Source organism: Pipra filicauda, unplaced genomic scaffold (assembly GCF_003945595.2).
Source record: "Pipra filicauda isolate LSUMZ 115617 unplaced genomic scaffold, ASM394559v2 scaffold14_size4853619_pilon, whole genome shotgun sequence".
Lineage (NCBI taxonomy): Eukaryota > Metazoa > Chordata > Aves > Passeriformes > Pipridae > Pipra > Pipra filicauda.
In genome coordinates, this window is record NW_024103985.1 from 1624736 (window position 1) to 1652047 (window position 27312).

The window sequence follows — 27312 nt, forward strand, 5'->3', positions numbered from 1 at the left end:
ACTTAAAACTGGTTTCATGGAAGGTGACACAGAGTCATGGAATCACATGCTGATTGCAGCATCAAATACAATATGCAACATGCTCTTGTAGTTTGATTTTTCTGCTCTCTTGTAGTTTCTGTTTCATAGCACAGCTATTTTCAGAGCTGGAAAAGTTTAAATAACCTGCCATGACCAGACAGAGGCATTATATTTTCCTAAAGCTGTGCTGGAAAGAAAGACCCACATAAGAAAAAGTACATAGTAAAAGTTTGTGCAGATATGTAGCTGACCATAGTAAAAATTTATATGATAGCAGCCATGAACTGGGTTCCCTAACTGATCTGAAACCATAGGGCCTTTTTGTTGTCTGATTTGTTAGAAATAATGAGAAACGGGGAAAAAAGGATTGATTTGAGAATTTTGCAGTCTAATTTTTCTGGGTTAGTAGCTTGCCCCTGGAAGTTTACAGGTTCATTTAATTTCTCCTGTCTTCACAAACATATCAGCAACTCTAGCAATTATTCACTATTGACTGTGAATAGCAGTGTAAACACTTCAGATAAAGTTATTGCCTCCGCTTCCCCTTAGTTTCTGAGAAACAAATTGCTTTGTAAAATAAAAGCTCAACTTCATGACACGGTAATAAATGTTTGAGATCTGCAGGTGGTAAAGTATGTTGCTGAAATAAGGACTAATTGGGCTAATAATTGTCAAACCTCTGTGCCATCAGTGGCTTCAATTAAACTTCAGAGTCAATATAAAGCAAGAGAGCCTGTCAAAGCTGAACTGCAGTGGGACAGCACCATGTCAAACAAGCTGGAAAACTTGGCTTGGTTCTAATATTTGACTCATGAAAGAGATACAAAATCAAACTCTTGGTGCCAAGAGACTAAAAGAGCTAATACGTGGTACTTCTGCTGTGTGTAGGGAGATGAACTTCAGAAAAAGCTATCAATGGAAAGATTTAGAGTATCAAAGATTCATGCCAGAGGTGGACAAGTTTATCCATGTTTCAAACTCAAGAAAATAAAATCACCATCTTAGAGACTGAAATCTCAGCAATAAACCTGTGGATTTCCTTTTCTAGGAGATCAGTCAATACTTTCAGATGCTCAGGAGGTGGATAAATGAAATATTTTCAAGAGGAGTAAGAGACCTGCTGGGGTTCAAAGTGAACAGACAGCAAAATGAGAAAGGGTGTTTACCCTCACCATCTCATCATGGCTTAGATTTTGTTTCTGACCAAAACCAAAAATGGATGACTAAGCCCAAATAATATGGACTTGATGTTGCTCTCTGAAGGTCTGTAGAACACAACAGTGGACTTGAAATCAGGGGTTGGAAAATTAATTTTTAAATCTGCTTCTTTACCTCTCAGCAAGCTAATGCTTGATATTAGTCATTCACTTAGAGGCCTGCAGCTTTCAGTAAGATTAAAGATTTGCAGGAAGACATTTATTTTTATTGTACATCTGTGACTACTACATTTTTTTCCCAACGGGACCTAAAGGGATGGAGTTAAATGAATCTACTCTTGCAAAATCTGTTTAGATAACATTTGTACTTATTCTTGCCTTTCTTAGGAAAACAGTGTTCTTACTAATGCTTCAGAAATTATTTAGGCTTTTGTGTTAGCTGTCTGTGTTCATGTTTTGCTATCCTGGCATCTAAGTGCAAGTGTTTAAAATGGCCAAAGTGTAAACTATCATAGAGTGTTATAATTCTCTTCTCCAAAGTAACAAGCGATAGGACAAGAGGAAATGACCTCAAGTTGTGCCAGGGGAGGTTTAGGTTGGATACAAGGAAAAACTTCTTCACCAAAAGGGCTGTCAAGCCCTGAAACAGGCTGCCCAGGGCAGTGGTGGGGTGACCATCTCTGGAAGTATTTAAAAGATGTGTAGATGTGGCTCTTGGGGACAGGGTTTGGTCGTGGGCTTGGCAGTGCTGGGTTAATGGTTGGACTCAGTGGTCTTAGAGGACTTTTCCAACCTAAATGATTGCATGATTCTGTGTAAAATAGTTGCTATGACAAACAGTTGCATTATGAAAATGTTTTCCTGTTTTCCACTTTTGATGTACTCCGTTCTCTCGCTCTGTCTTGTATCAGAACAGCTTCCCAAGAGTTAAACCCAGTCTCATTGCTTTATGTCAAGCAATTATTAAACCTGCTTGCAGGTGAATGGGTAAGTCTGGATGGATAAGTCTAGATTTGACAAACTTTCTCTAGGCCACACTGTGACTCAGAATCAATGTCAGCAGGAGAACATGAATCCCGAGTATTAATCACATTTCATCTACCAGCCAATAAATTTGTGCGCTGTCAACAAACCCACCGGCACAGCAGTTGGACACCCTTTGGTCATGCAATTGCACTTGGAAATTTTCAGAGCCAGGGCTGGGTTGCTGTGTTTCAATTTTGAGCAGCAGGACACCACCTCTGGCCCCCCATGGGGCAGGAGCTGCCTGACCGTGGGAGCTCCACGTCGATCGCTGTCGTTTCATCTCCCGTGGTTCCTTTGGGCCATCCCTGTGGTCCTGTGGGACAAACTGGGACAGCACAGGACAGGAATGGGTCTGCACACTCCTATCAATCACTGTCCTTTTTTGACCTCTCACATCTTGCTAAACTGGTGACCTGCTAAGCAGGCTCAAGGCTTGCTGTGGCTGGTTTTTAGAGCTGAAGCCGATGTAAAAAATCAGACCGCAGACAAACACTGACAACACGTTTAAAGGAGCATCTCCTACTGACTTTAAACAGCTATTTTTGACACTGACAGAGATGTTGATTAGGGTGGCAGGGTTTTACTTGCACTTAGTGTAGAGTGATTCTGAAGGATGGCTGGAAAACATCTACCATGCAGTCTTTTTGCCTTTTTTTATTTTCTTTTTTTTTAAATCAGGGATTATGCAGAAATCTTTCCGTTTTGTGTTTCTCTGTTAAGCAAACAGAAAGGTACATGAGGGAAGAGATAATGAAACACAGCGTGCTGTTGGAAATCTTGGCTTTTGTATCACTAACAGAAACGGGGAGAAACAGACACAAAGATCTGTTTGGTTTTTGGGTGTTCGCCTGTCAGTCAAACAAGGCAGTGACACCGTGGATGTATCAGAAGAGCACATCAGTAGATTGTGCCATATTGATGTACTTCCATGTCAGAATCACACAGGGTGGTAGTATCTTGTTCCAGATTAAGCAGCCTATCTGCAAAAGGCAGAATGATAGCAAAAAGTCACATGCTGAAAGGCTTGTTCAAGCTCAAGGAAGAAATAAAAACGTCTTGTTTCAAAAACCAGTTTTCACCCAGCTGATGGCTATAGCTGGTAAAGGCACCTATTGCACTTCTTCTCTTCATGTGTTCCCCTGTTCAGCATTTTTGAGAGGACAAAGTGTACTGAAGTGATTTCAGACTTGTACAAATGGCTGTTTGTTGGGGTTTTTTTCCCAGCAGAGTTGGGAGCAAGGCTTGAGAAAGCCACAGGTGGGAAAAAACACCGATGCAGGGGCAGCTTGATGTGAGAATTTAACCAGAAAGTGAACAAGTTACACAAGCGCTGCTGAGGTTTGATCTTAAGGAGGCAGAGAATGAGCAAACTCCCAGCACTGTAAGCAGGTGATGCAGCCTTCTCAGGGATGGTTTATGTGCTTTGAGTGGACTGAGTGGGGAAAGTCTGCCTGCAAAAATGAATTCGGTGATGGCTAAGACCTACAGCAGACAATGAAATAAAACTACAGCAGGTTCTCACTTCTCTACATCGAATGGCAGAGGCAAATCCTTTTTGACTAGCCCTTTTATGACAATTTTTAGAAATGCCTTGTAGGATCCAGTCTGGAGTCCAGTGTACCCAAGAGATGCTATTTCAGAGAAAAGTGCATAACATTTCCTGATAGACAAGTAAGGCTTGTAAAATTGCATCATGAAGGGGGTACTCTGCTGTGAGAGTCGTGAATGTCTTTTCAAAATAATAGAGGTCAACTGAGTGAGCTACTTGCATTAATAAATATTATTTTAGGTAATATCACACATGAAATTAGACTGTTATTGATGAGGAGTACCTTTGAATGGCACAGGAATGGAATAGAAAAATCTGAATGCCTGTGGGGCCAGTGTCCTGTTTCTCTTTTGGGTGAAGGTTTTCATACAGGGGCAGAATGGCAGTCAGGACTGCACAGAACTGGTCTATTAGGGCTTTAAACCCTTATCTCATACAATTAAAAGGCTGAAAGCTTTAAGACAGAAACAAAGAGATGTTAAGAGATAAAAAGGAGCAGTTATTTGGAGAGTAAAATAATCCCACAGTCTCTATGTGACAACAGGAAGATCTGGTTTCTCACTCCTGTCTGACTGAGCTTCCAGCATTAGCTTTAAGTTTTATTCCTAAATAACCAGAGTTCAACACCAGCAGATGGGAGTTCATAATTTAAAGTGAAGATTTGTGCCTTATGGATAGTTAAAATGCAGTCTGAATTTTGCTAACACTTTTTAGTAATTTGTTTTGTGTGAGTTTATGTCATAAATTGAAACCACTGCTGCATGTCTTAAAACCAAACAGTATTAATGGCCCATTGCACCAGAAGAATGGCTTTTTCAATCCAAATGTTTGTGTATTATAAATTACAAATTATTTCTTGGTCCAATAACCTGTAAAATGTTATTTACTATGTCTGCTGCAGACACTTTTGACAATTCAAGTTATTTAAGTTGAATGAAGCAGACTCGGTAATGAACAGGACTGTGACAGGGAGAATTTAAACGTTCCTAAACTGGATTTTAAATTTAAAAGCAGTAGCTTTCTGACCATGCAAACAGAGCCTTAATGTCCCACAAACTGCCTGCTGCTGAAGAGCAGCAGTTTGATGCTCCTTGAAGAACTGCCTGTGTTGGGTAATACAAGTCTCCCATCCTTGCCACGAGCTCAGTTAGTAGGTGAACTGAAGGACAGCAAACTGATTTGTTCAGTACAATAAATCAAATATGAACATTTCAGCCCCTCTAGTGTTCATTAAATTATGTCGTGGTCATTTCTGTTCATTCAGCAATTTTTGAATTATGTTGTTTTATTATAAACACATTTTACCAAAGTTCATCACATAGTGCCCCTTCTCCAGAGTAGCTTCTAAATTAATTGTGCTGTCATAGAGCCAGTGGCAACTGCAATGTCATACATCAGATCTTCTTTTTCTAATATAGCCTACACAATTATTTTGTGAGTTGTTGCTGTGTATTTGCAAGGGAGATTTTTCAATGTTAAAAGCTCCCGTGTTGAGGGTTTTTTCCCCCCCCAAGTTATCTTTTCATTTTTGTCTTAGCAATTAGTTAAAAATAAATGCTTTGCAATAATTTAACTTCTAGTTAACTATTCTGTAGCAGTGCTGACATATTGGGGATGGAGAACTATGGGACATTACCTGCTCTTTAACAACAAAAAGTGCAGGATCCAGAGCTCTAAGCCCTGCAGCCATTGATTACCTAAACCTCACAATCTCTTTGAAATAGGAGGTGAGTTATTATATGGATGCACATTTATTTTACTTATGGGTAGAAATATTGATAAACACAGAGAGTTGTTTAGTTGCCAGGTCAGTCAAAGCTGGAATTTGGTGTCCAGGAATACCAGCCAGCAGATTTTTCTCCAAGTTCTGCACATTCCTTGCCTCTGGAAATAAACTCCCTATAAAATTATGTTCTCCATTGGGATGATCTGAGGACTGATGCAAGAGCAAGAACCAGAGGGAACAATAATGGCAATTTTTCAGAATCCACCCCATTTCTGCTCATTCACTGTTATGTGCTCATTCATGGAACAGTTTGGAGTGTTCAGCTTTTTTATCTGCATTCAGACTTTTAAAATTATTTGTTGCAGGCATTCCTACAGATACAGACCGTTTACATCTGTTTCTTTTGATATGTGGACTTCGAAGAGTAAAAGACCCTCTCTATTTAGTAGAAGTCTTTTCTGGTAAGTGCTGGCTATTTGAATACCCAGTTTTGTTCTGTCACTGCGTTCAGACGCATTTCTTTTATGTTTGTAAGTTTGAGCTGGTTTATTCATTGCAGAAAACTTCAGGATATATTTACATTTGAAAAAAAAGAAATTCTTACGTAACCATTGATCTGTTCAACACATTATTTCTGTGCTGCTGTCTTTTGCATCCTGCTGGGAATAACAGAGCATTGAAATCAAAGCAATATCTGATGGTTTTATTTGCTGAGAAAACTGTTTTGCTGTTACGTGCAATATTGATGGGAGACAAAAGAAAAGATCACCTGCTTCAAAATAACTTTTTTTATCTTGCTGTCCTGTGGCTGTTACATTGATTTGCATGTGTGCTAATTAATGTTATTGAAGTTGCAAACAAATTGTACCACCCATTGTTCTGGCTCATCACTGTAAACTGGGCTGAATTTTTCTCAGACTCACATAAGGGAAAGTTTTACCAGGTTCTGTTTGTGTCTGTAACAGTTCAAGTGTTCCAAGTTGGAAATGTAACCTGCATTATTCAACTTAATTTTATAAACCTTTAAAATCTTGTGATGCTGAGTAACTAATGTAGTTTATTCAAGTAATTGGTGTTGAAAGGGCAGCAGATTTCTCTTGTTCATATATAATTGAATAGTCATTGTGATGGTTGCAGTTACTTCCACTTGTTCCTTTACATAGGAAAAAATAAAAATAATTTTGGCTTAGTGGTCAGAATCACTGCATTATACAGAGCATTGTTCTCTTGAGTGATTCAAAATTAATATCTGACTTTAGTTAAATAACCCTTGAGTCATAAGAGATCACATAAAGCAGAAAGGCTAAATAGTAACTTTCAGATATGCTAATATTTGAATTATGAGGAGTATGTGAGGGCTGAGCATGAAATCCGGTGCACGTTCAGTCTTTTCAGTAGTAATACAATATTTGCCCAATTCTTCTTTATTCATGCAGCTATTTACAGTGATTGCAGAGAAATAATTAAATTAAAGAAGTAATGATTTGGATTGATAAAAAAGTTGTTGCTCTTCTGTTTTAGATTGGCACAGAAAGGATCCCAGTGTCCATCTGGGCATTATTGGACCTGCAGTAAGTCGTCATTGTAATTTTTGTTTTGCTTGTATGCTTGTTTCTAAATACTTCCATTTACTTGCATCTGAGATATCCTAATAATTCTTTCCAAAGTGAACCTAAGGCAGAGGACTTGTAACTTTCATGGAGATAAGAAGGTGCAAATTTAGCAGCTCACAAAAGGTCTAAACTCTGGAAGGGGAAGCAATTCCAGTGCCCGGATGACTTGATAGTGGCAATAATCTACTATAGTCTCTGAGACTGTTGGAACAAAACATTCAGTGTTTAATTTGATTACAGAAAGAAGTTCTGAAAATAGAGAGTATCAAAATATTTGGATTCTAACATTGGCTTCTGTTTTCATACCATTCAAATCATTCTGTTTTCAAACCACTAAAAATGCATACTTTTGCAAATAAAATATTAGAAATGCCTATTTCAGTGTCAATAATAAATAAATGAGCCTATCAAATATTTTGAAAGGCAGTAGTTGCCACCTTGATGACTTTTTTTTGCAGGTATTGCTAATGAGGGGGTTTATTTCTGTGCAGGTGATTCAGGTGCTCGTTATCCCTGTTCTTACATCTTTCCTTCATGTGGAGAATTGGTCTTTGGGCCGTTCCATCTAGACTTTGATGCCATTTCTGGCAGTCTCAATTCAAACACAATTAACAGTTGTCAGCAGGTGCAAAGTGATGTTTGGGTTCTGTCTGACACCCAACAGCGAGGACAGAGCTGACAAATAAAACTGGTGGAATCTCAGTGCACTAAAGACTGGGAGGAACTGAGCTGTTCTTATACATCCACATCTCAGAATAATCTCAAAGTTGGTGTCTCTGTCCTGCTTCTTCTGCTTCTGGGATGTTGCCTGTGTCAAGGGCAACAAATTTGCTTTATGCTAAACTTACAAAACTAATTGCAGGACCTTTGAGAAGGAAAGGCAGCCTGTAGCCATCATTTAACCAGTGGAAAAGGTCTGAGGAAGCATCTGTGTCACATGAAACAAACTCTCACTGATGCTCCAAGGGTACTAAAAGCTTCACTGTTTCATCTGGGTAATGTGTTCTTTCTGTATAAGTCTCATCTCTGATTCACATGAGCCTGAAAACTTGCAAGCTGTTTGTTTTATACGAAAATAAATAGACTTTGAATAGTTGAATAAGGACTGTTTTTCTGTTTTCTCATCCAATTTTATTCTTTGTAAATTTTGGGACTCAGGATTTTATTCTTAAAAGATATTTTTATTCTCTCTGCCTTTTTTTCCACGCTAATACACAAAATGATTTGGAAGTGAACTGGTGTGGAAGGCAAATCTAGAGCAGGTGTAATGAAGCTGTGCTTTAGAATCCAAAGATGCACTTGCTGCCTCCAGTGAGGATTTTAAACATTTTAGTCGTCTTTTTAAATTTGCTTCACTTTTCCATAAGCTGATGTCTTTACAGGAAGCTACCAGAAATAACCCTGTGGCAGTGCACAGGCAAGGACTGAACCTCCTTAAAACATTTTAAAACATATTTCTCCCATAGTGCTAAAATATTGCTAAAGGATGAAAATACTTCTCAGCTCTATTGGTATTTAGCTGTACTTTTCCTATTCATGTTACTTCTCAAACCACAAAAACCTTAAGAAAATCAGTGCCATTATCTATGAAGCATGTAATCTTTATTGTGAATATTAAAAAACCACACATTAAGATTATATTAATTAAGAATAGAAAGAACAAAGGCCCACATACTATTTTCTGCCTGGCTTCCATAAGATTATATATTTGCTTCCATAAGATTATATATTATTTCCTGCATTTTCTATGCATTATTGTCTCCAATAGTGCAATCCAGGTAATGCTGCAGGGTTGGGTCCTGTGTAATGTAAAATTTTTAGCATTTGTCTTCACTTCCAGTTTTCCTTTTGTTCGTTTCTATACTGAATTTTGGAACAGTAGCTAATTTTCAGCAGCTCTGTATTCCAAAAATAGGAACTTATGAAACTTTAAAGAAAGTTAAGGCCACAAAACTTGTGTTCAGCTGCTGGGTGACCCCTCAGAGCCCTCTCTGCCTATTTCTTAGCTATCCTTGCAGGTATACAGAACATTGCTGTGTTTGCAATGATACTCCTTTCCACTGATAGCTATTTTTCTTCTGTCCAACTTGTTTCCATGCCTGTTGTGGCAGTTTTAGGTGAATAAGTGCCTCCACAGATGGAGGGATGTAGCCCGTCTCAACCTACTGTATGTTCTCTGGACTGGTTTTAAAATAAAACAGTTGTTAACTAAACTAAGCCACTAGAGAAAGTCTAATTCCCTGCTCCAGAATATCCTAGAGCACAGTAATTAGGAAGATCAGACAGGAGACAAAGTTATAATTTCAAATTCCTTATCCTGCTGAGGAATATGAAATTCTGCCAGCTCCATCCTGAATAAGTGTCCTACTCACTGAGACATTTTTTAACAGGTAAGAGCTAATGCTACCATTTAGCTGACAACTCCTCTAACCCTTTGTTAGAAATAGTAAAATGAGCTGCTCCAGTATTTCTTAAAAAGGTTATTTATTTTTCTTTTAGACCTGAAGTTTTGTTAATTTAAGTCCTAGTTGCCGAATTGTTTCGGCTGAATTAAAACTGTTTTTTTTGTTGTCAATCGTTCCAAATTGCAAAATACACATTAAGCCAGAAGACACTGAATTTCCTGAAGCATTTAGTATAGGGAAAAGATGATGTAGAATGGCTGTGTTTAGGGTGTTGACAAGGATGTGCTGTTTTTGAAGGTGCATTTGCTGCAGGCAGGTTGTGTTTGCAGTTCTAGGGGAAGCTTGGTCTTGTTGAGCCTTTTCAACAATCAATCAGATAAACATTGTAGTGTGGGGTCACCTGCTGCTGTGAGAAAAGGTGATTCCTTGCACAGTGATGTTGCCAAAACCTCACAAACCCAAGAAACTGAGCAAATCCTTCCTCTCTGTCTTGAATATGTTACAGGTTCCTCAAGCTCTTCACTCTTACTACTCTGGGCAATATTCTGACAGAACTTTCAATGTACTAAGACCTGGTTTTGCCTTCAAAGTCTAGAGTCCCAGCATTACAAAAAAGATGTTCCTGGTCCATTATTTCTGTCTGAGCTAATTTTTATATGGCAGCATTTTAATGCTGTGTATTTATAAAAGATTTGCTAGGTTTTGATCATGGGAGGCTCTGTGCTTAAGGGGCCCCTTCATCTTCGTGCAGCCTTTGATCTGGGACTTCCTGCACTGTCAAACACACCTCAGATGTTTCTTTGCCTGTCAGCAGAGTAAAACTTCCTTACTGGCATATCTGGACCTGTTCAGTGTGGTTTCCTGCTGTGTGCCCACTCCCTTTCCATGTGTCATCTTATCTCATCTGTTCTGATGGGAACTGCTCATACAACGGGAGCTGCTTTCCTCTGATCTCTGATAAACTGAGGAAATTTGCAGCTCTTTGAAGGCTGTGCCTCTGGATTGATGATGTTTTAACAAATGCTATAGGTAACTGATGATCATGTTTGCCTGCTAACAAAATAAAATGTGGCAACAAACGCTCCCTGTAGAAAAAATGGATGAGGGAGACAAACTGGGTGGAAATAAAATTCTTTTCAGTAGCTTTTTCAGAGCCTGTGCTGAGTTCCTCGGCATCCTGCCATAGCCACTTGGCTTTGGAAAGTGTTCACATCTTCTGAGTGCTTTTCCAACTTGCTGAACAGCTTATGTTGTATCTAATTGCTGTTATATTGAGCCTGTGGTTAGGTAACTGTGCCCCCTCAAATTCCTAAATGCAGCTCAGGGGGATCACTTCTCCAAGTCGTCGCTACACCCGTCCTGAAAGTCATATTTTAACTGAATTCTCATACTCAGGCCAGGATTCTTGGAATATTTACCAATAGAAGAATACAGCTTAAAGGATTGCTCTGTCTGTGAGGCAGATGGCAACTTCTTGGCTTCCACTGAAGGAGACAGAATAGGAATTAATGTCATACAAATTTTATGAGTCACAGGCTGTAGTTTTTCTGATCCTTCTAAAGGTACAAGAACAAAAGACCAAATCCCACTGCTCCTCAAATCACTTGCAAGTGCTCCATCGATTTTAATGGAAATAGAGTGGAGTTCCTCATGAGAGGAACTCAGCGTCACAATGGAACTTTGGGGGAAAAGCTGAAAATATATTTAGATAGAAATAGCAATTGTGAAGTTCACTGTGAAATATCCAAGGAACCTGTGACAGGACATACTGGTTTACTCTGTGCATCTATAGATCCATACTCTGCTGCCAGGATCAGGTAGTGCTTCAGGAAAGGGCACCTGAGTTTTTTCCCCTGCTGTTACCAAAAATACGTTTTGAAGCTGTTATGCAAGCCTTGTATTTTTTGTATTCAGTGGGAAATCATTCCTTAGTGCAAGTGATTCACTTGAATCTTTTAATTTATGAAGCCCCATTTTCTTGAAATAATTAATCTCATGTTCAAAATACACAATCATAGTTATAAAATAAATTCTGGCTTTTTACCAAAAGAGTTTTCTGAAATGCTTTGTGAGTGCTGTCTGTCTCATAATCTGGAAAAAAAAGCCAACCAAACCCAAAATATTAACATATATTTTAAAAAAAGTCATTCCCAGTCTTACAACTGCTGCAAGCTAACATATATTACTCTAATATAATCAGTCAGCCTTAATAAAGTCTAGTTTCCTTCTTCATGTCTACTTAAGGATTTTCAAGTTCTGTTTGTTTCTTTTAATCATGTTAAATGAAAATAGCAGACGTAGTTAAGCTTTGTAAATAAACCTACTGGAGTTAATTGCCCAGCTTAGACAACTTTTTAGAATTCCATGTTTATTAGTTTCCAAACAACTGTTTCTGTCAGGGCATAGCATTTATTGTTATAACATTGTCTCAGTTTACATCCAGATTGCTTCCTGAGTTAACTAAAGCCTGGAAGGTTCCTTCCCTTCCTCTCATTTCTTACTCCTTGCACAGTGGGACAGTCACTTGGCACATCAGTGGGTTGTCAGAGTCATCCGAGAACAGTCACTCGTGTTAAATAGATCCAGCTCTGGTTGGAACAGCAGCCAGAGGGATGTCAGGGGAGACAGACAGAAAGACAGACAGACAGACAGACTCTCCCTGCCAGCAGCAGCCCAAAGCTGAGCTGAGGAGTCACCCAAAGGTGCAGAGGGGAGGTGTCAATCCACGCTGGGCTGGGCTGGGCATTCCACGTGGCAATCACTCACCAGAGGGTTGGTTTGAAGACTCAAACGTAACCACCCAGTTACAGGTCTGTGGTGTGATTTTAAACCTTGGCACATTCACCCGTTTAAATATCTGAGTTAAAAGATGTGCTAGAATTTATTTTTCTTTTCTGGGTATTTCAAACACAGTCCTTAAAATGGTGCCGTGTTCCTGTGTGTGCTCCTTTCTAGGTGGATCCGCTTTTTACGAGGGAAGTTAAGGAAAAAGTTAAAAGGTAAGAAGTTAATATTAAACCTTCTGTTTGCTAAAGGGAAGCAGTTGGCTGCCCAGCTTTTAAAATGAACACACACACACAACTCAGTGTGTGATACCAGACTGTCAGAGCCCGTTCTCAGGAGGGGTCCTGCCCCTGTGCATTTGGTTTCCAGGGCACCTGGAGTCCATTTGTTACAGGAGCTGCCACAGGATGATCTCCACGCTGCTGTGAAAAGGTGCTTTGCCCTGGTGAACAGCTCCACTTCAGAAGGGATGTCTGCTGCAATTCTGGAGGTAACTGCACCTTAGTTGTGAGGTTATTCATGAGGTTACAGTGAATCTGAAATCTTCTTTTGTCACTGGAAATGTGTATCAACATTTTATGCCCCGTTTCAAAGGTAGTGAAGACAAAACTAAAATATTTCTTTTTGCAAGTGTTAGCAATTAACATTTTCTTCCCTTTGACTGATAGTTTTTATGCTTTGTCTATTTGTTTTTAAAGGACAGAATGTAATTTTATCAATCCTGTTAAATTAACAATACAGACCTGAGATGTAGAAATCATTCTGATTTACTGGGGTTGTCACTATGCTTGATTCAACATCCACTTCCTTATAATGTTGCTAGAATGGACTTCCATTTATTTTTCCATCCTTTCAAAAAGCAATCTAAGAGCTGTATTTGGTTTTTAATTCCAAAATGATTAATGAATGAATGACACACTCAGTTCATTTTTTTTGCCATCAGTATTGAAAATTAATAACCAGTTTTATTTCATACCTGTCAAAGTAGGGCACTACTTAGTGTTAAATGTTTTCTCAGAAAATAGTAAGTGTACTTAAAGTGGAAGTTCTTTGGGCCTTTTACTATTCCATGTATTTTGGTGAATGCTGAACGTTGGTTCATCATAATCTCAGATCACAGAAACAATTCCATTGCTTGTATTAATGAATCTCCTGTTTCTGTTTCTAAGTTGCATTTCCAGCATGCTTTTCTTCCACATAGCTGAAAGTCTTCCTAAGTAGGAACTGAGTGAGCACTGTAAGAATTAGGAAAGCCAGAGGATGGTAAGATAGCAAGTCTGTATTTCCTTTCTAAAATGCCAGTGGCTCAGAGCTGGAAGCAGATGCTCTTTCACAGCAACAGGACTCTATAACAGCAATTTCTAGACTGTGGCATTTCCAAACTTCCCAGCGTGGCAGGTGAGACAAACTTTGTGTGTTTGGTAGTTGAGGTGAAATGGAGTTACCAACACAGGGCACGACTGAGCCAGTGACTTGGAGAAGAAGAATTAAGGAATTGTCACCTCATCCTCCCCAGTTACCTGTTCCCCTCACAGAATTCTCTCAGAACACCAAAAATCAACCTGATTTGTTTCCAGTGAGTTAAAGAGGGGGAATAAAGCAAAGCAGAAAGCCTGAAGAGATGCAGCATCTGCAGCAGAAGTGCAAATGTGCTGGGTCTGATACAAATTGTTATGCAAACTCAGGGCTGACAGGACAATTGGTATAGATTTTCCTCCAAATTTTCCCATCAGATCTGAGCAGTTAAAAGGCACTTTTCTTAGCTTTTATCAGGAGAGGGAGCAATTTTGTAAGTTCAGTGTCTTAACAATAGGTGGTAACTCAGAGCCAAAAGATAATGCCAGTTTACCTCACAAGTGATTCTGAGCTGCTTCAGGAATCATCGGGTTTTGCTCTCCTCTTTTGCAGTTGGAATTCTTCCAACTTGGAATCTGATAACTATAAGACTAAATCAGCAAGGGAACTTTTATTGGGGCCCTCCTCTCTGTGGCTGAACTATTCAGTTATCCTATGAGGGCTATTCAATAGTCAGATACCATTACTGGTGGGAAAGCTGTTCATTTAAGGTTCCACCTCACAGTTACCTCGAGTCATTTATTTCCAATTCATACCCAGACCTATCAAAAAGAAAAACAAACAAACAAAAGCACCCCCCAAACCAAACCAACCAAACAAAGCACCCCAAAAAACAACGGAAAATTACTACACAGACAGAACACTAAGCACTTCATGTTATATTTGTCTTCTCTCTCTTGGAATTACAAAACTGTTTTAGCAAAAGGCATTCTCTGCAGGATGCCTTTATATACATTTGCAGTTAGCTTCCTGCATTTTGATGTTTTTCTTACATCAGAAAAAAGTATTTATTAGGACGAATCATCAAGAAGTATTACTTTTATTTTTTCATGCTGAATTTATTTATATTATTCATAGGTATTTTATGTGTATATAATAGATTACTTGGGTTTTTATCTCACGTGTAGCTGTGCATTTCACCTCCTAGGCTAGTCTTACTATTAATAGATTTAATTCTGCTGAAGAAACTACCTGTACTAAAAACAAAGTTAATCTCTGAGCTGTTAACTGGGAGTTCATCCTGGAAGTCATGGAACAGGGATAACAAAAGCTGGCAAATAAATGAGTTACAGGGGGAAACTGGTACCTTCCATTTTAGGAAGGAAAGTCCAACAGTCATGGCACAGATTTGGTGAGACAGCAGCCCCAGTTCCAGCTGAGTCAGGTCTTCTCCAAGCAGAATTAGCTCTTTAGTTATCTCTTGAGAAAATACTTGGAGCTTTTTAGCCCCTCAGACCTGTTTGAATTCTGCTGCTAAAGTTATAATGGTTTGGGATTTGTCTGTTTACTAGGCAGTGGGACAGTGGGACTTGATGCCTTGCTTATAAAACACCCTGCTGTAAAAATCTCTCTCTCAGGAGGAAGTGTCAATCTAATAAAGTGAAGTTTTTTTCTTGAGATGCCCAGCAACAGAAAGGCCCATCTGCTAAGATCTTGTTAAATAATGAGCCAGAAAACTATGTATAAAAATCTCCTGGTCCTAGGCTGGAGATAAAAGGCTTGGCTTTGGAAATGCAACTTTCATTCTCTTCAAAGCTCAACATTTAACAAGGTCATGAATCTGTAAACAGGATTTTAGTATGAGATAAATATACAATAGATAAATTAGATAAATATATAATCATATCTATTTCAACCTGCCTTAAGGTATGAAAGAACTAAAAGCCATAACTAATTATTTTGTCAGCTCGTACTGATATGTCAGAGATTTTGCCATAACTGATCTATTTTCTGTTTGGCATTTGAAGAAGAGAAAACAAACATTATAGCAAATATTAAAAATCCATCCCTTCCTCAGAGAGCTCAGGAGTTTTGCACGTTTCTGGGCACGTGGTGGTGAAAAAGGAGATTTATATGTTCCCTATGTAGCTGGGTAGAAAAAGGTTTAGATTCCAGCACCATTTCACTGGAGCACTTTTTCTGTGCTCTCAGGAGTATTGCAACTGCTGTAACAATCATTAGATTGTTATGCTTTTACCAAAAAGAAACTAATTAAAGAAAAATTTCTACTCTGAGGCAAAATCCAGTCTTGGACAACATGTGAAGTACAGGCCTAGTAGTTTGGAATAAAAGCCATAGCAAATTATAAAAATAAAAAAATAAAAATGAAGGCACGTTGTAAAGCAGTAAAATTGAAGAGCCAACAAAAAGGTGCAGAGGCCAGAAGGAAGAAAATGAGGCCCAATCCAGAAGACAAAGTAGTAAATAAACCCTGTCTTTACTCTCTAAGCCTTATTCTGCTGCCTGGATGTGCTTATTGGGTAACAAGCTTCCCCAGCTAAAATTTACACCCTGCATCTTTCTGCAATAGCAGTAAAACACATTTGCAGTCAGAATAATGGAACAAAACAGATGGGCAATGGACTGAAATGTTATTTTATGCTATTATTTCTGGAACTTAGGTCAGTAAATTATACATATTTTCAACAATGCAAATGATTCTTTTTACTGCTTAAAAATAGACTAAGTATCTAAATTAAATTCTAAGCCACTTCATGCAGTAATTATTTACAGCCCAATCCATTTGTTTAAGGCTAGCTGGTGTAAAGGCAGCCCAGCATCCAAAGTATTTGGCCATCTGTTCTGTCTTTCAGTAGCTATAATTCATTGGTACCTGTGTGTTTTGGGACCTGAAAGTTTTCTCGTGTAGCAGTTACTACCCTGCAAGTCCATGAGACAGAACAAATGTCTTTCCTTCTAGAGTTCAGAAATTACAGAAAATGAAATATAAATTTACTGTTCAACTTCAGTCAGTCATCAGCAGTGTAGCTTTCAAAACCAGAAGCAAATGAATATATCTTGAGACAATTTTTAACTGTGTGCTACAGCCCAATCTAACCTGCAGTACAGCAATGCTGTGCCAGCAACCTCACCTTTAGGTACAGTAAAGGTATTTCCCCCTGTATTTGCTCTCACCAAAATGACATTTTAATTTTTTTTTTTTTTAAAGTTGTATCTCAACAGCTTCAGTCAGATAGATGCAGAATCTAGTCTGTAGGTTTTTTGTATTTCTAATTTATTCTTCTTTATGTTCACTTCATGAATCTCTCTGAATTACCTCCAGCTAATCCAGTAGTTTCTGATACAAAGTGTAGAACAGGTTATATCATTAAGGATTATTCTTATTTTTAGAGCTAACTGCTGCAAAGCAGATGTTTGTGCCAGAAGGACTGTAGAATTGCTATGTCCAGAGTAAATACATCTGCAGTGGTGATTTAAACAGTGTTTTTCTTGGATATTTTAAGTTACTAAAATATGTTGCTACGTCCCAGCAGTCCCTCCCTGTTCAAAACATAATTGGTCCTGTCCATTATCAGCCAGGATATTTTTGTCTTCAGGTTTGTCCAAGCTATACAAAAGCATTATTTTCTCCTTGGAATTTTGTTTTCTTGCTCTGTAGACTGAAGCAAAATTGCTCTTTATCCAGGAGTGTAATGACAGCAATTAAAAATGCATTCACTCTGGAGTGACATGGAACCAGTATGAGACAGATTGAAGATTTGGGGGAGTGAATTTCTTTCTCATTTGACACTGTGATAATTGTACAATAAGAATATTTCTGCTTTTACAGTCAGTGCATCTCAAGACTTCCCAATTCATCAATAGTAATTAAAGCTTCACATCAGGATATGCATGAGTAACAAGAGCTGAGGGGCCAGGGTTTGCACACAAGGTACTTCAAAATCTCAACTGTATTTTCTGAAGTGGCCAGGCATTAGGTCTCTTGGGAATGGTTCCCTGGCTTGGAATGGATGCTGATTCTGCAGGCAGCTTGAAATGCTGCATGTTGAGACCCCACACTTCCTTTCCTTTCTTTATCCATGCACACATACAAGTACTTTCCTCGGGTGTATTCCCTGGTCTTTGAGGAGTCCCACACCAGTGGCTTTGTAGATCATATGTTTTGAAAGCTTAAAGTGTTCTGAAAGCATAGCCTGTCCTCTCCTCAGTGCAGTTCACTCAGCTGCTGCATCTCTGCGTCCTTCCCTGCAGCCCCTGAATGCTCAAAGTCCAAGGAAGGTTGTAGTGACAGATGATCTCAAAAGAAAAGCTTTTTTCCAGAGCCCTGTATGACCCATAGGAATCAGAACGGAGAAGAAAGTGCCAAGTGACTTCCAGGATCCCCTTCACTGTTGGTGAACTGCCCACATCTCTGGAATTCTGTGTGTTCTAGAAAATCTGTGAAAAATGTGTTTTAGTGGAACAAGAGAACAGATACTTTGCTTGTTTTTGTGGTATGAACTAATCTGCTCATCTATGCTCAATAAGGGAAGGAGTTACACTGACAACCTTTGAGCTGAACTTTAATTTTATCCTCCTCAAGCATGCCATATGTTCATGGCTTCCAGTGGGAAACAAACGGCATATTTTGAGGTGGAAAAGAATACCTGAAGAAGCAGCTATGCTTTGACTTCCTGCATTGATTGCTTCTGATAATACGTTCAAAGCTACAAGACTGACATAAACAAAATGTTTCAAAGAAATTCTATATAGGAGATCACCTTAGACGTGGTACTTCTCAGTTAAAAAATTGAAGAGATGGGAAAGAAGTTTGATTTGTTGTTTCTGCTTTTCATTTTAAAATTGCTTCCATTAGCACCTCAGAATCCCTGAATCCTTACAAACTGTTGTTTCTTTCTTTTATATTCCCCTAGGCAATGGATTTAGATGTTCCAGTGCTGGCAAGGAACATTCCAGGGAATGCAGCAATAATAAAACATAAGGAAACAGGCTTGCTGTTTTCAAATCCCCAGGTAAGAAAGCAAAGAATCCTTAGACCTTGCCCTTCCAAAGGTGAGGTTTATTTTCTGTCTGTCTGGACACTTGACTTTTCCTCTCAGCAGTTTTTCCTCAGATTCTCTCCCAAATCCTGGATGTCAGTCTGCCTTTCTGAAGCTCTGCTGCCTCTCCTTCATTTGCAGTTCAGTGAACTCGGACTAGGTGTCAGCCTTGCTGAAGGTTTGTGCTGCTCAGACCTGCCAGCAACTTGTTGCACTGGAGCTTGAAGGTTCCATAACCAAACCTCTGGAAGAGATGCTCTGGGTTTGTTGTTTTTTTCCTTTCAAGTAATAAATGAAATGCAAACTCGTGTCAGACAAGCTGTAACTCACCAAAAGAGACCGAGGAGCCTGAAGTTTTAGATAATAGTTTTTCTATAATTTCTAGCAGTTAATATAATGCATCCTTAGGTGCAAGATATTGCTCAGTCAGAAAAATTAATCATGAAAATTAAGTAAAGTGTTAAGACGAAGTTTCTGTGAAGATAAATAAGAGCTGGGAGAGAGGGAACACTACCCATATTCAAATGCTGGAAATTTTCATTTCACTGTGTTTTCCTGCACTGGGGTTTGCTGTTACATATTCATATATGCTGTGGAAGACGATGTTCAGACACAGATTCCCTCAGTATTTTATCCAAGTCAAGATTAAAAAAAACATACTAGAATCGTCCACTTGATGATTTTGCAAAGTAGAAAACGTATCATATTTATTTACTTTGTGGAGTGTGTGATTAATGCATCCTATTAAGTTGTGTTCCAGGAAGATGAATCCTCTTGCTTAGTTTTGGAGGTTTTTCTTGAAAGAAAAATTCCTGCAGTGGTGGTTTTGTTTATTTGTTTGTTTGTTTCTGCAATATTCCATGTTTCCAATGATTTTTACCAAAAAAAAAAAAAGATTTCTTTGATAGCTTCTGGAATTTATTTTTTCGTGGAAATGTTCCCACTTCTTGCAATATCCTTTGGAAATGGGGTACTTCCAGGCTAGTGGAGGCTGAAATGTAAAGCTATTTATAAAATATTTGTACATGTATTCCTTGAAAAAATCCATTGACTCCCATATGCTCCTTCAAAACTTCCAGGACATATGATCCTGTTGAACACAGACTGAGAGCTCTCCTGATATTGATGCTGGGACATTCTGTTGTTTCCCTCAACATGTTGGCTGCATTTGGCTTGGAATTCAAATACATTATTCATACCAGACCCAATTAACTTCATCGTACGTTCTTGTAAGCAGCTCTTCTGTGATCTCCAAGCATCCCACATTCCACGTGTTTATTTGGAATTCAAGATCAATTGAAAATATGCTCTATATTTCACGCAGAGGAAAGTGCCCTTCCAAGCACAGGAGTAGTCCCAGTGACATCAGTGACTCTGTACAAATGGCTAAGGACTGAAGGACTGTGTTTGATATCAGAACTAGAGTCACAGGCTGTAAATGTGTCTTAGTTTCTGTAATCTTAGTTTCTATAAACCCCTTCTGCCCGAGCTCCCATCTCTGCACTGTGCAAGGCCAAAGATCAGAACCCCCCTTGTTGACCCCTTTTTGGCTGTTATTCTGCCTCAGCAGCCCACAGAAGCTCTTTTGGGTGAAGATGGTAACTTGCATTACCACATGAACGAGCACACTCCTCGGTAATATTTGTGCTGGAATCAGCAGAGTCTGGGAAGGGAAAGGAATACCCCTGCTTCCTCTGGGAAACAGCAATTGTATCTCAGTTAATAAAATACCTTCATTGCTGTCAAATGGTCTATAAACCAGCAAAGTTTGCAAATGGGTCAGGAAAATATTTGTTTGAAGGATAATGCCCCAATCCCACCGTAGAGTTGTTGAAAAACTTTCTTCTTGCAGAGATGAGCTCCGAATGCCAATCATCATCACTCATGGTTTTAAAGATAAAGTAGCCATTTACTCTTGTTCCTTATCTCCCCAAACCATATCCAATGCAGTTTTTTAAACCACTGCACACAGCCTGTCAGAGGTTAAAAGTTATATGAGATCAAAGAAATGCAATTAAGTCAGAAAACTTACAGTGTTGAATTCTGCCACACATTTTAATTGTTGGGAGAAGGAAGGCTCTGCCCACGGCACTTGGAATGCCTTGGAAGATTCCCTCTGACTGAATGGGGATTGGAAAACGTGTTCTGGTAAGCAGTTTTTTTTTTTGGTTTAGTTACTCTGATTACTTTGACATCTTAAGCCTCTTTTCTTCTGTGCCCCCAAATGCATCAGGTTGGTGAGGGAAGTGCCTTTAACTACACAGAGAAGTTAGAACTGTGTCCAGGTGCTGGGGAATGTCTGTCTCTGGCTTGAAAAATCTGGACCACCAAAGACTAGAAAAGAAATCTTCTTTGCCTGGTTTGGTGGATCCTTTCTGGTTGTGAAGGTACAGGCTGGATCACAGCTCAAGAGTAGAGAGCAGTGCTTATTTTCAAGTTGTTTCTGATCTGAGGAGGGAAAGCTTTACAAAACTGGCTGGCTTAGATCTGAGCAATTGTGCCTGTTATCTTTTGAAAGCTAAATCAGAGGGATATTAATTGACCATTATGCAATGAGAATTGTTTTAAATGGTGAGTGCTGTTGGCTTTCTTCTTTCCTTCTTGCTGGAAGTGAGCTTTTGTGGCCTACAGGAAAGCAGGAAATGTTGGGTCTAACTGTAGTCATGGTTAACCATTTGCATTTGACTGGAAATATCAAAAGCCTTGCCAATCACTGAAGCCCACACTGAGATGGAAATAATCCATGTGACAGCTATGGAATGTTTTGTCCTTTACACTCCATTATTTGTGAACATTACTGTGCATGTTACTTTTAAATGATGGTTTGATCCTGCTGCTACTTGAATTTGCAAGTTTATGGAATATTTGACACTGAGTTAATGGAACTTGAAATAAAAAATAAGTGAGAGATAAGAATAGGGCAATAAATAATGCAAAACCATGTTAAAAGGGATGACACAAAGAGTTATTCAGCATCCTAAGTTAAATTAGATGTTCAATGTCTGTAAAAGCTCGCAGAAGGACCTAAATAAACAGAAGGAGGTAAATAAACTTCAAAGCCAATAAGAGAGGGGCCAAGCATGAACAGAGGTTGAGAGAGGGACACACTGATGTTAGCAGAGACAACTTTTGAAGTGGTAAAAGGGAACCCCAGCTCGACTGGGGGCAGGCATCAATACACTGGAGCTACATTGGTTTCCTCTGCCAAACATGGGGCAGTGCCATTTCCACCAGGGCTTCAAGCCCAAGTTTTAGAGCTTTGAATCTTCTCACTGAATAGACTAATTTTCAATTTCTGGCAGTGCCAGCACTCACTGTTCAGCCTCCCCCAGACACACTGGCCCTTTGCCCTGTGCAGTGCACAGATGGACCAGCTCCTCCCGAGCTCTGCCTGCCACCAGGTAGATCTGTCACTGTTCTGGATTTACACCTGGAGTTTGCCTTCCCTGGGGTGATTCTCTGTTGTTTAAAAATCATGTTCTTTTGTCTGCTGAAGCTGATATGAAATGGTTTAATTGCAGACTTACTTTCATTATATAAATAATATATTAATAATATATTATAAATAATATATATATAAATAATATATATATTATATTATATATATATATAAATAATATATTAACCATGCATCTTACATTACGTGTGAGCTGCGGCACCGGTGCAGCTCTCGTGGTAATTGAAGAATTATTCATTCTTTTTACTCAGTGCACTCATTTTCCAGCTTTATCTCCTGGATACCTGTATTTCTGTGTCTCTGCAAAATATTATACAGAATTTAATGTAGTTACTATATGGAGAAGCTGACATTTTCTTTAAGGATGACTGGTCAATTTACCTGGAGAAAACTGTATTATGGAGGTTGCTGTTGGAAAATGCCTGTGTTTGTGGTGGAGTACTTCCCACGAAAAGGGCAGATGTAAGAGCAGTTCTGGATGTACAAAAGATGATCCTCTCTCCAGTTTTTCTGGGTCGTGCCTAACTACCAAGGCTCAGCTTTTACACTGTGTTTTGCTGTCACATGTATATTAATTATACCCATTTCTGTATGTGAATAAAAGGCTTATTAGAAATATTGATGGCCCTCAAGTAGTAAGTTAGCATGCATGTCACCTCCTTAATTGTGGCTGCTGAAGTGCATACCCTTGTGTTTGATAATTGAAAAGAAATTCAGGCATTTTACCCCTCTTGCAGCAAAACTGAAGCTTGTTTCACATCTACAGCAAAGTATGGGAGTGCATAAATATTTGTGCAAACATCACTTGCACAGCACAACAGCTGATAGAGACACGTGACCTCCCTGTCATTACTTTATATATCACCAATGAAATGCTGGATTTTCTGGAAGAGCTCAGAGTTCTGAATGTCTGCACACTGCGAGTGGGAGCCCACTCCTCAGACTCACCACAAAACTGCAACTGAAATGCAAGTCACTTGTAGTTAAGGGAGACACCTGAAAAATGAAGTTATTGCTGTGTAAAGCTGAGCATGCAAACCTGAAAACAAGCTCAGCCAGCTGCTCCAAGGGTACGAGGCAAAACCCAGATAAGTCACAGTGAATCTTCCCATTGGCTTCCAGTCAGATTGCAAGTGACTTGTAGGTGGTCACATTGGATTAGTAGAAGGAGTAGGGATAAAGCTGAGAAGTCCTTATTCTCTGTCTCCTGGTATTTTTCCATTTGCTTTTTCTCTCTCTCTCCTTCACTATCTCAGATTTTATGCTTTGGACTCAGTTTGGCATTTTTTCCTGAAATTATTCCCAGCCTTAAGTATTGTAACTATGAATAAGGATCTCATTTCTTCTATCATTTACATGTTTCCAAGTTTTTGTCCTCTATATCCACATTTTAAAAAATGCTAATAGGACTACCTGTCAAGAAATGTTACATTGCTGCTTCTGTTCTTAGGTAATTTACATAAATTAGCTTTAAACATTACTTTAAATAAAATCCTCCACAGGAGCATAAAATTAAAGTTGGAATGTAGTTCAGTGTGAACAGTATTTATTACTGTGATTATACAGGCAATTGGATGAAGCCAACATAAGTCATGTAAGACTTTCCCACCTTCCCTGTTCTGTATTCTTGGCAGCTGTGGAGGAAGGGGAGGGATGTGTCTGAAGCTGGAGTAGCTGTGTCTGCAGTGTCTGACACACACAGCCTGGTGCTCCCCAGACCAGCCTCTCCTGTCTCCTTCGGGAACTGTCTCACAAAACCCCCTCGAGGGACCCCGGAGGTTCCCAGTAAGGGACTGAACACCCCAGTTAAACCAGCACATGCAAGGCAGCTGTGGATGGAAAGCAGGCTGGACACTGTGGCTATTCCAGAGGCTGCTCTCCCAGTGCTCTGTGGCCACAGCAAAGATTACAAGCAGCCCTGACTTTAGGTACAGTAAGAGGTTATTGTTACCATGCCTGTATGAAAATCTCCTTATTCTGTTACCTGGTTATGAACCTTTCAACAGAACTGCTCTGCATCTCTGATGATTTAAACTTCATGGCAGCGATGCTTTTACTGACAGTTTGTCTTGTCAGGGAGAGTCAAAGCAGTGATTATCCCATGTTCAACATGATTTCCTGTATCAGTGTTTCCCAGGGGTCACATTACACTTATGTTTTATGTATAGCCATCAGTGGCATTGCAACAGCAAAATTGATTCTGTGCTAACCAAAGGTTTTATATCTGTGTAGATATGCATACACTGTGTATTTAGGTTTTCAAGTATAGCTTGGTACTTAACCTAGTGTTTGTTATGAACTCCTATCTTATCTCTGATATTTCCTTTCACAGCTGACAGATTGTGTAAATAATGTATCTCTTTCTCCCATCCCTTTTGTCCCCCATGTCCCTATGCACTGATCTTCACTACCAGTTGTGTAGTAATGCATTATCTTAATTTTCCACTGACACAAAGGCTGTCTGCTTTTCTGAGCTGAACCAAGGCACTATTTTGCACAGATCTGAGCACATTTGTAATCAAGCTGAAGCATTGGAAGTTGTCTCTTGGTAGAAAATTAGTCCAGCTGCTCAGAATAGATTAATTCAGACATCAAATCTCCTTTCACATGTTTGAAGTTCACAGTTTCTCTTCCTGAGAACTAAGTGAGAGTGGTAGAGGAGCAGACAAAGGAATAGTTGTAATCTATGAGCTCTAGTATTTTGCCCAGTGAAGTTAAAGGAAATATATAGCTTTTTTGGGGGAATTTGTTGAGCTTACCCTGCTGGATCTGTCACTGCCCAGGTGCAGCCCCTCCAGAGGAACTTGCTGCTTCATACCTGCTCTGATCTTTACACTGTGACCATGTTTCTGCAGTGAGTTCTTCAGTCTTACCATAAAATTTACTGAAGATGTCACAGTAGCAATGAGCTCTTAAGTGTAGCTGAGCTGAGATCAAACATCTGATGCCAATTATCCTCCATGCAGACCAGGTGATTAATTTATAACCAGCCTGGTTTTCTAACATGTGGGTAGGCAAACAGTTTTTGTGTCATTAAATTCGTTGCTCATTTGTCTTAACATCCTTGGGATTGTCTTAAATTGTCTTAGTTGCTGGGCTGTGTAAAATAATAAAATAATTATTTATTGATCATTCTTTATAAAGAAATTATGGCATTTGATCTTGAAAAATGACTTTGAACAGCTTCATATATTGGCTCACACTTGGAAGTGCTTTGCCAAAATCAAGATACGGGTACCAGTATTACAGATATTTCAGTATCATTAGAATTTTTTCAAGGAACTTTTAATTTATTATTTTCTTTATCTTTTTTAGGAGTTTGTTGTGCTGTCCAAGAGTTTGATGAACGACCCCATTATGGAAAAAGAAATTATAACAAGGGCCAAAGACTATGTGAAGAAACATCATTCCTGGGAAAGTGAAAGGAAAACCTACCAGAATCTTGTCCTGAGGCTCCAGTGAATTGCAAGAGTCCAGCTGATAGGCAGCAGTCTATGTAGAGCACTTTAATGATGGATCTGTAATTAGGTTTGGGTTTCTCTTGGGTTCTTGTTAGAAGAGATAGTAAGACATGCGTTATTATTCTATTCAAACATACCAAGATCACAGGAGTTGCTGCTACTTCAAACTCTCAAACGTGTCTGACTGAGTGCCCTGTCCCTGGTGTGCCAACACAGCACAGACCAGGAGCATTTTGTAAGACCATTAGGAGAAGTACACTCCTTGAGCAGATGCCAAATTTTTGTTGTTGTGAGGCCTCGAAGGGGGGCTGATTTGTGCACACAGAGGAGCACTCACCACACAGAGCTCACGGGGAGGGTTCTGATCCTGCTGCATCCCGACCAAACTGCAGCAGCAGTTTGCTTTCCAGTTATACCAGGCTGAACCTATTCAGGTACACTTCACACACTACATCCATGTTCATAAAGCCAAGATTATATGAACAGAGTCTTAAATTATCAAGATGAAAACTTTATTCAGATCAACACCTCTGTTGACTGCGCGGTGATCGGGGGACCAAAAAGCAACCAGAGAGTTGTTGCTTGGGGAAGGTGAGGAGTACAGGGCATGTTTTCTGAGTACCTGTGTGGCTTTCAGATCAGCTGATGTGGCCAAACAGTCCTGTGCCTGCATTTTCCCTGGGTTCCTGGGACCAGAGCAGGGAGGTTGGCACAGCACCTCATGTTCCAGGTCTCCAGTGCTCCCACAGCAGCGAGAGGAGCTCGCAGGCAGAGATGCTTTGTTACATAAACTACCTCTTAGTTTGCCAGTTCCTTTGGTACCTCTGTGATTTACTTATTTACTAAAAGATTTATGAGAGCTATAAAAATGGATGAAGAAGGGGGGAAAAGGTATTTTCAATTTACTGTGTCTTTTGGTAGTGTTTGTTTACATTTGTGGCTCTTCAGGATATATTGTAATATGCTGCAGCAGACTGTTTTTAAGTGAGACTTATCTCTGCTTAAAGTCCATCCTAATCATCCCTGCCAGCCCAGTGATTATGGACATATCTTTGAATACATAATTGGTCATCAAAGGACTTACATCTAGACCTTCCTTGTTATTAGGAAACTGTTTGCTTTGTATAGGCTCGATCCTGCCCCCAGGGAGAGCCAGTGAAATGTTTTCTATTGATTTGAGTGGCTGTTGTGTCAGACTTTTCTTTGTAATAATGAAGTTCACTGTGTATTTTAAATCTTTCCTCTTTATTTTTGATGTTTTGCAACAGTGTGGTGCAGTAAACAAGAAACTAATTTGAATGTTGTGTATTGACTTCTCCAAAATTTCCCTCCTTGTTCTGTGATGGGCCTCTGCTCAGCATTGCCTTTCATAACACAATCCTCAAGGGCAAAACTGGCCTGATTTGAAATCTGAGAGTTGCTGCACTCCCTTTTGAGCACATTTTTCCTATATATATTTCTGGTGTGTCCTTTGCCATGCTGGGGTGTAAGTACAGCTCTGCTGGCTCTCAGTTTAAAAGCCACCAGCCAGCAACTACCCCTGAAGAGATTCTAAACCTGCAGCTGAATCAGCCTGCTGGGTTTTCCTGCTGCCTCAGGAGAACTCTTATTTCCTTGGACCTCTCCATGACCAGTGAGTTGTGAGGCCCCTCATGGCATTGCTGTGTCTCTTTTGGCCACTGCAAACTAGAAGCTAAAAGAGGAACTACAACATGGGTTTTCAGCACGATGTAACTAACATTTGTGACTAACTGAGC

The 27312-nt window shown here is 39.4% G+C and overlaps 1 protein-coding gene across 4 annotated transcripts in view; it reads left to right on the forward strand.

Annotated features, from left to right (window-relative positions):
* GLT1D1 (glycosyltransferase 1 domain containing 1) overlaps positions 1–26854 on the forward strand; it is a 50059-nt gene extending 23205 nt beyond the window's left edge. For 2 of the 4 annotated variants that reach the window (XM_039378879.1, XM_027733060.2), the window contains exons 7-12: positions 5845–5940; positions 7001–7050; positions 12453–12496; positions 12651–12771; positions 18512–18610; positions 25410–26854. In XM_039378879.1, coding sequence (XP_039234813.1) covers positions 5845–5940; positions 7001–7050; positions 12453–12496; positions 12651–12771; positions 18512–18610; positions 25410–25556 — 557 coding nt within the window. In that variant the 3' untranslated portion in view covers positions 25557–26854. Of the gene's footprint in view, positions 1–5844; positions 5941–7000; positions 7051–12452; positions 12497–12650; positions 12772–18511; positions 18611–18778; positions 18900–19716; positions 22176–25409 lie in introns of those variants that run through there. The other 2 variants (XM_027733061.2, XM_039378880.1) reach the window with 2 other exon arrangements.
* The last annotated feature ends 458 nt before the right edge of the window (positions 26855–27312 follow it).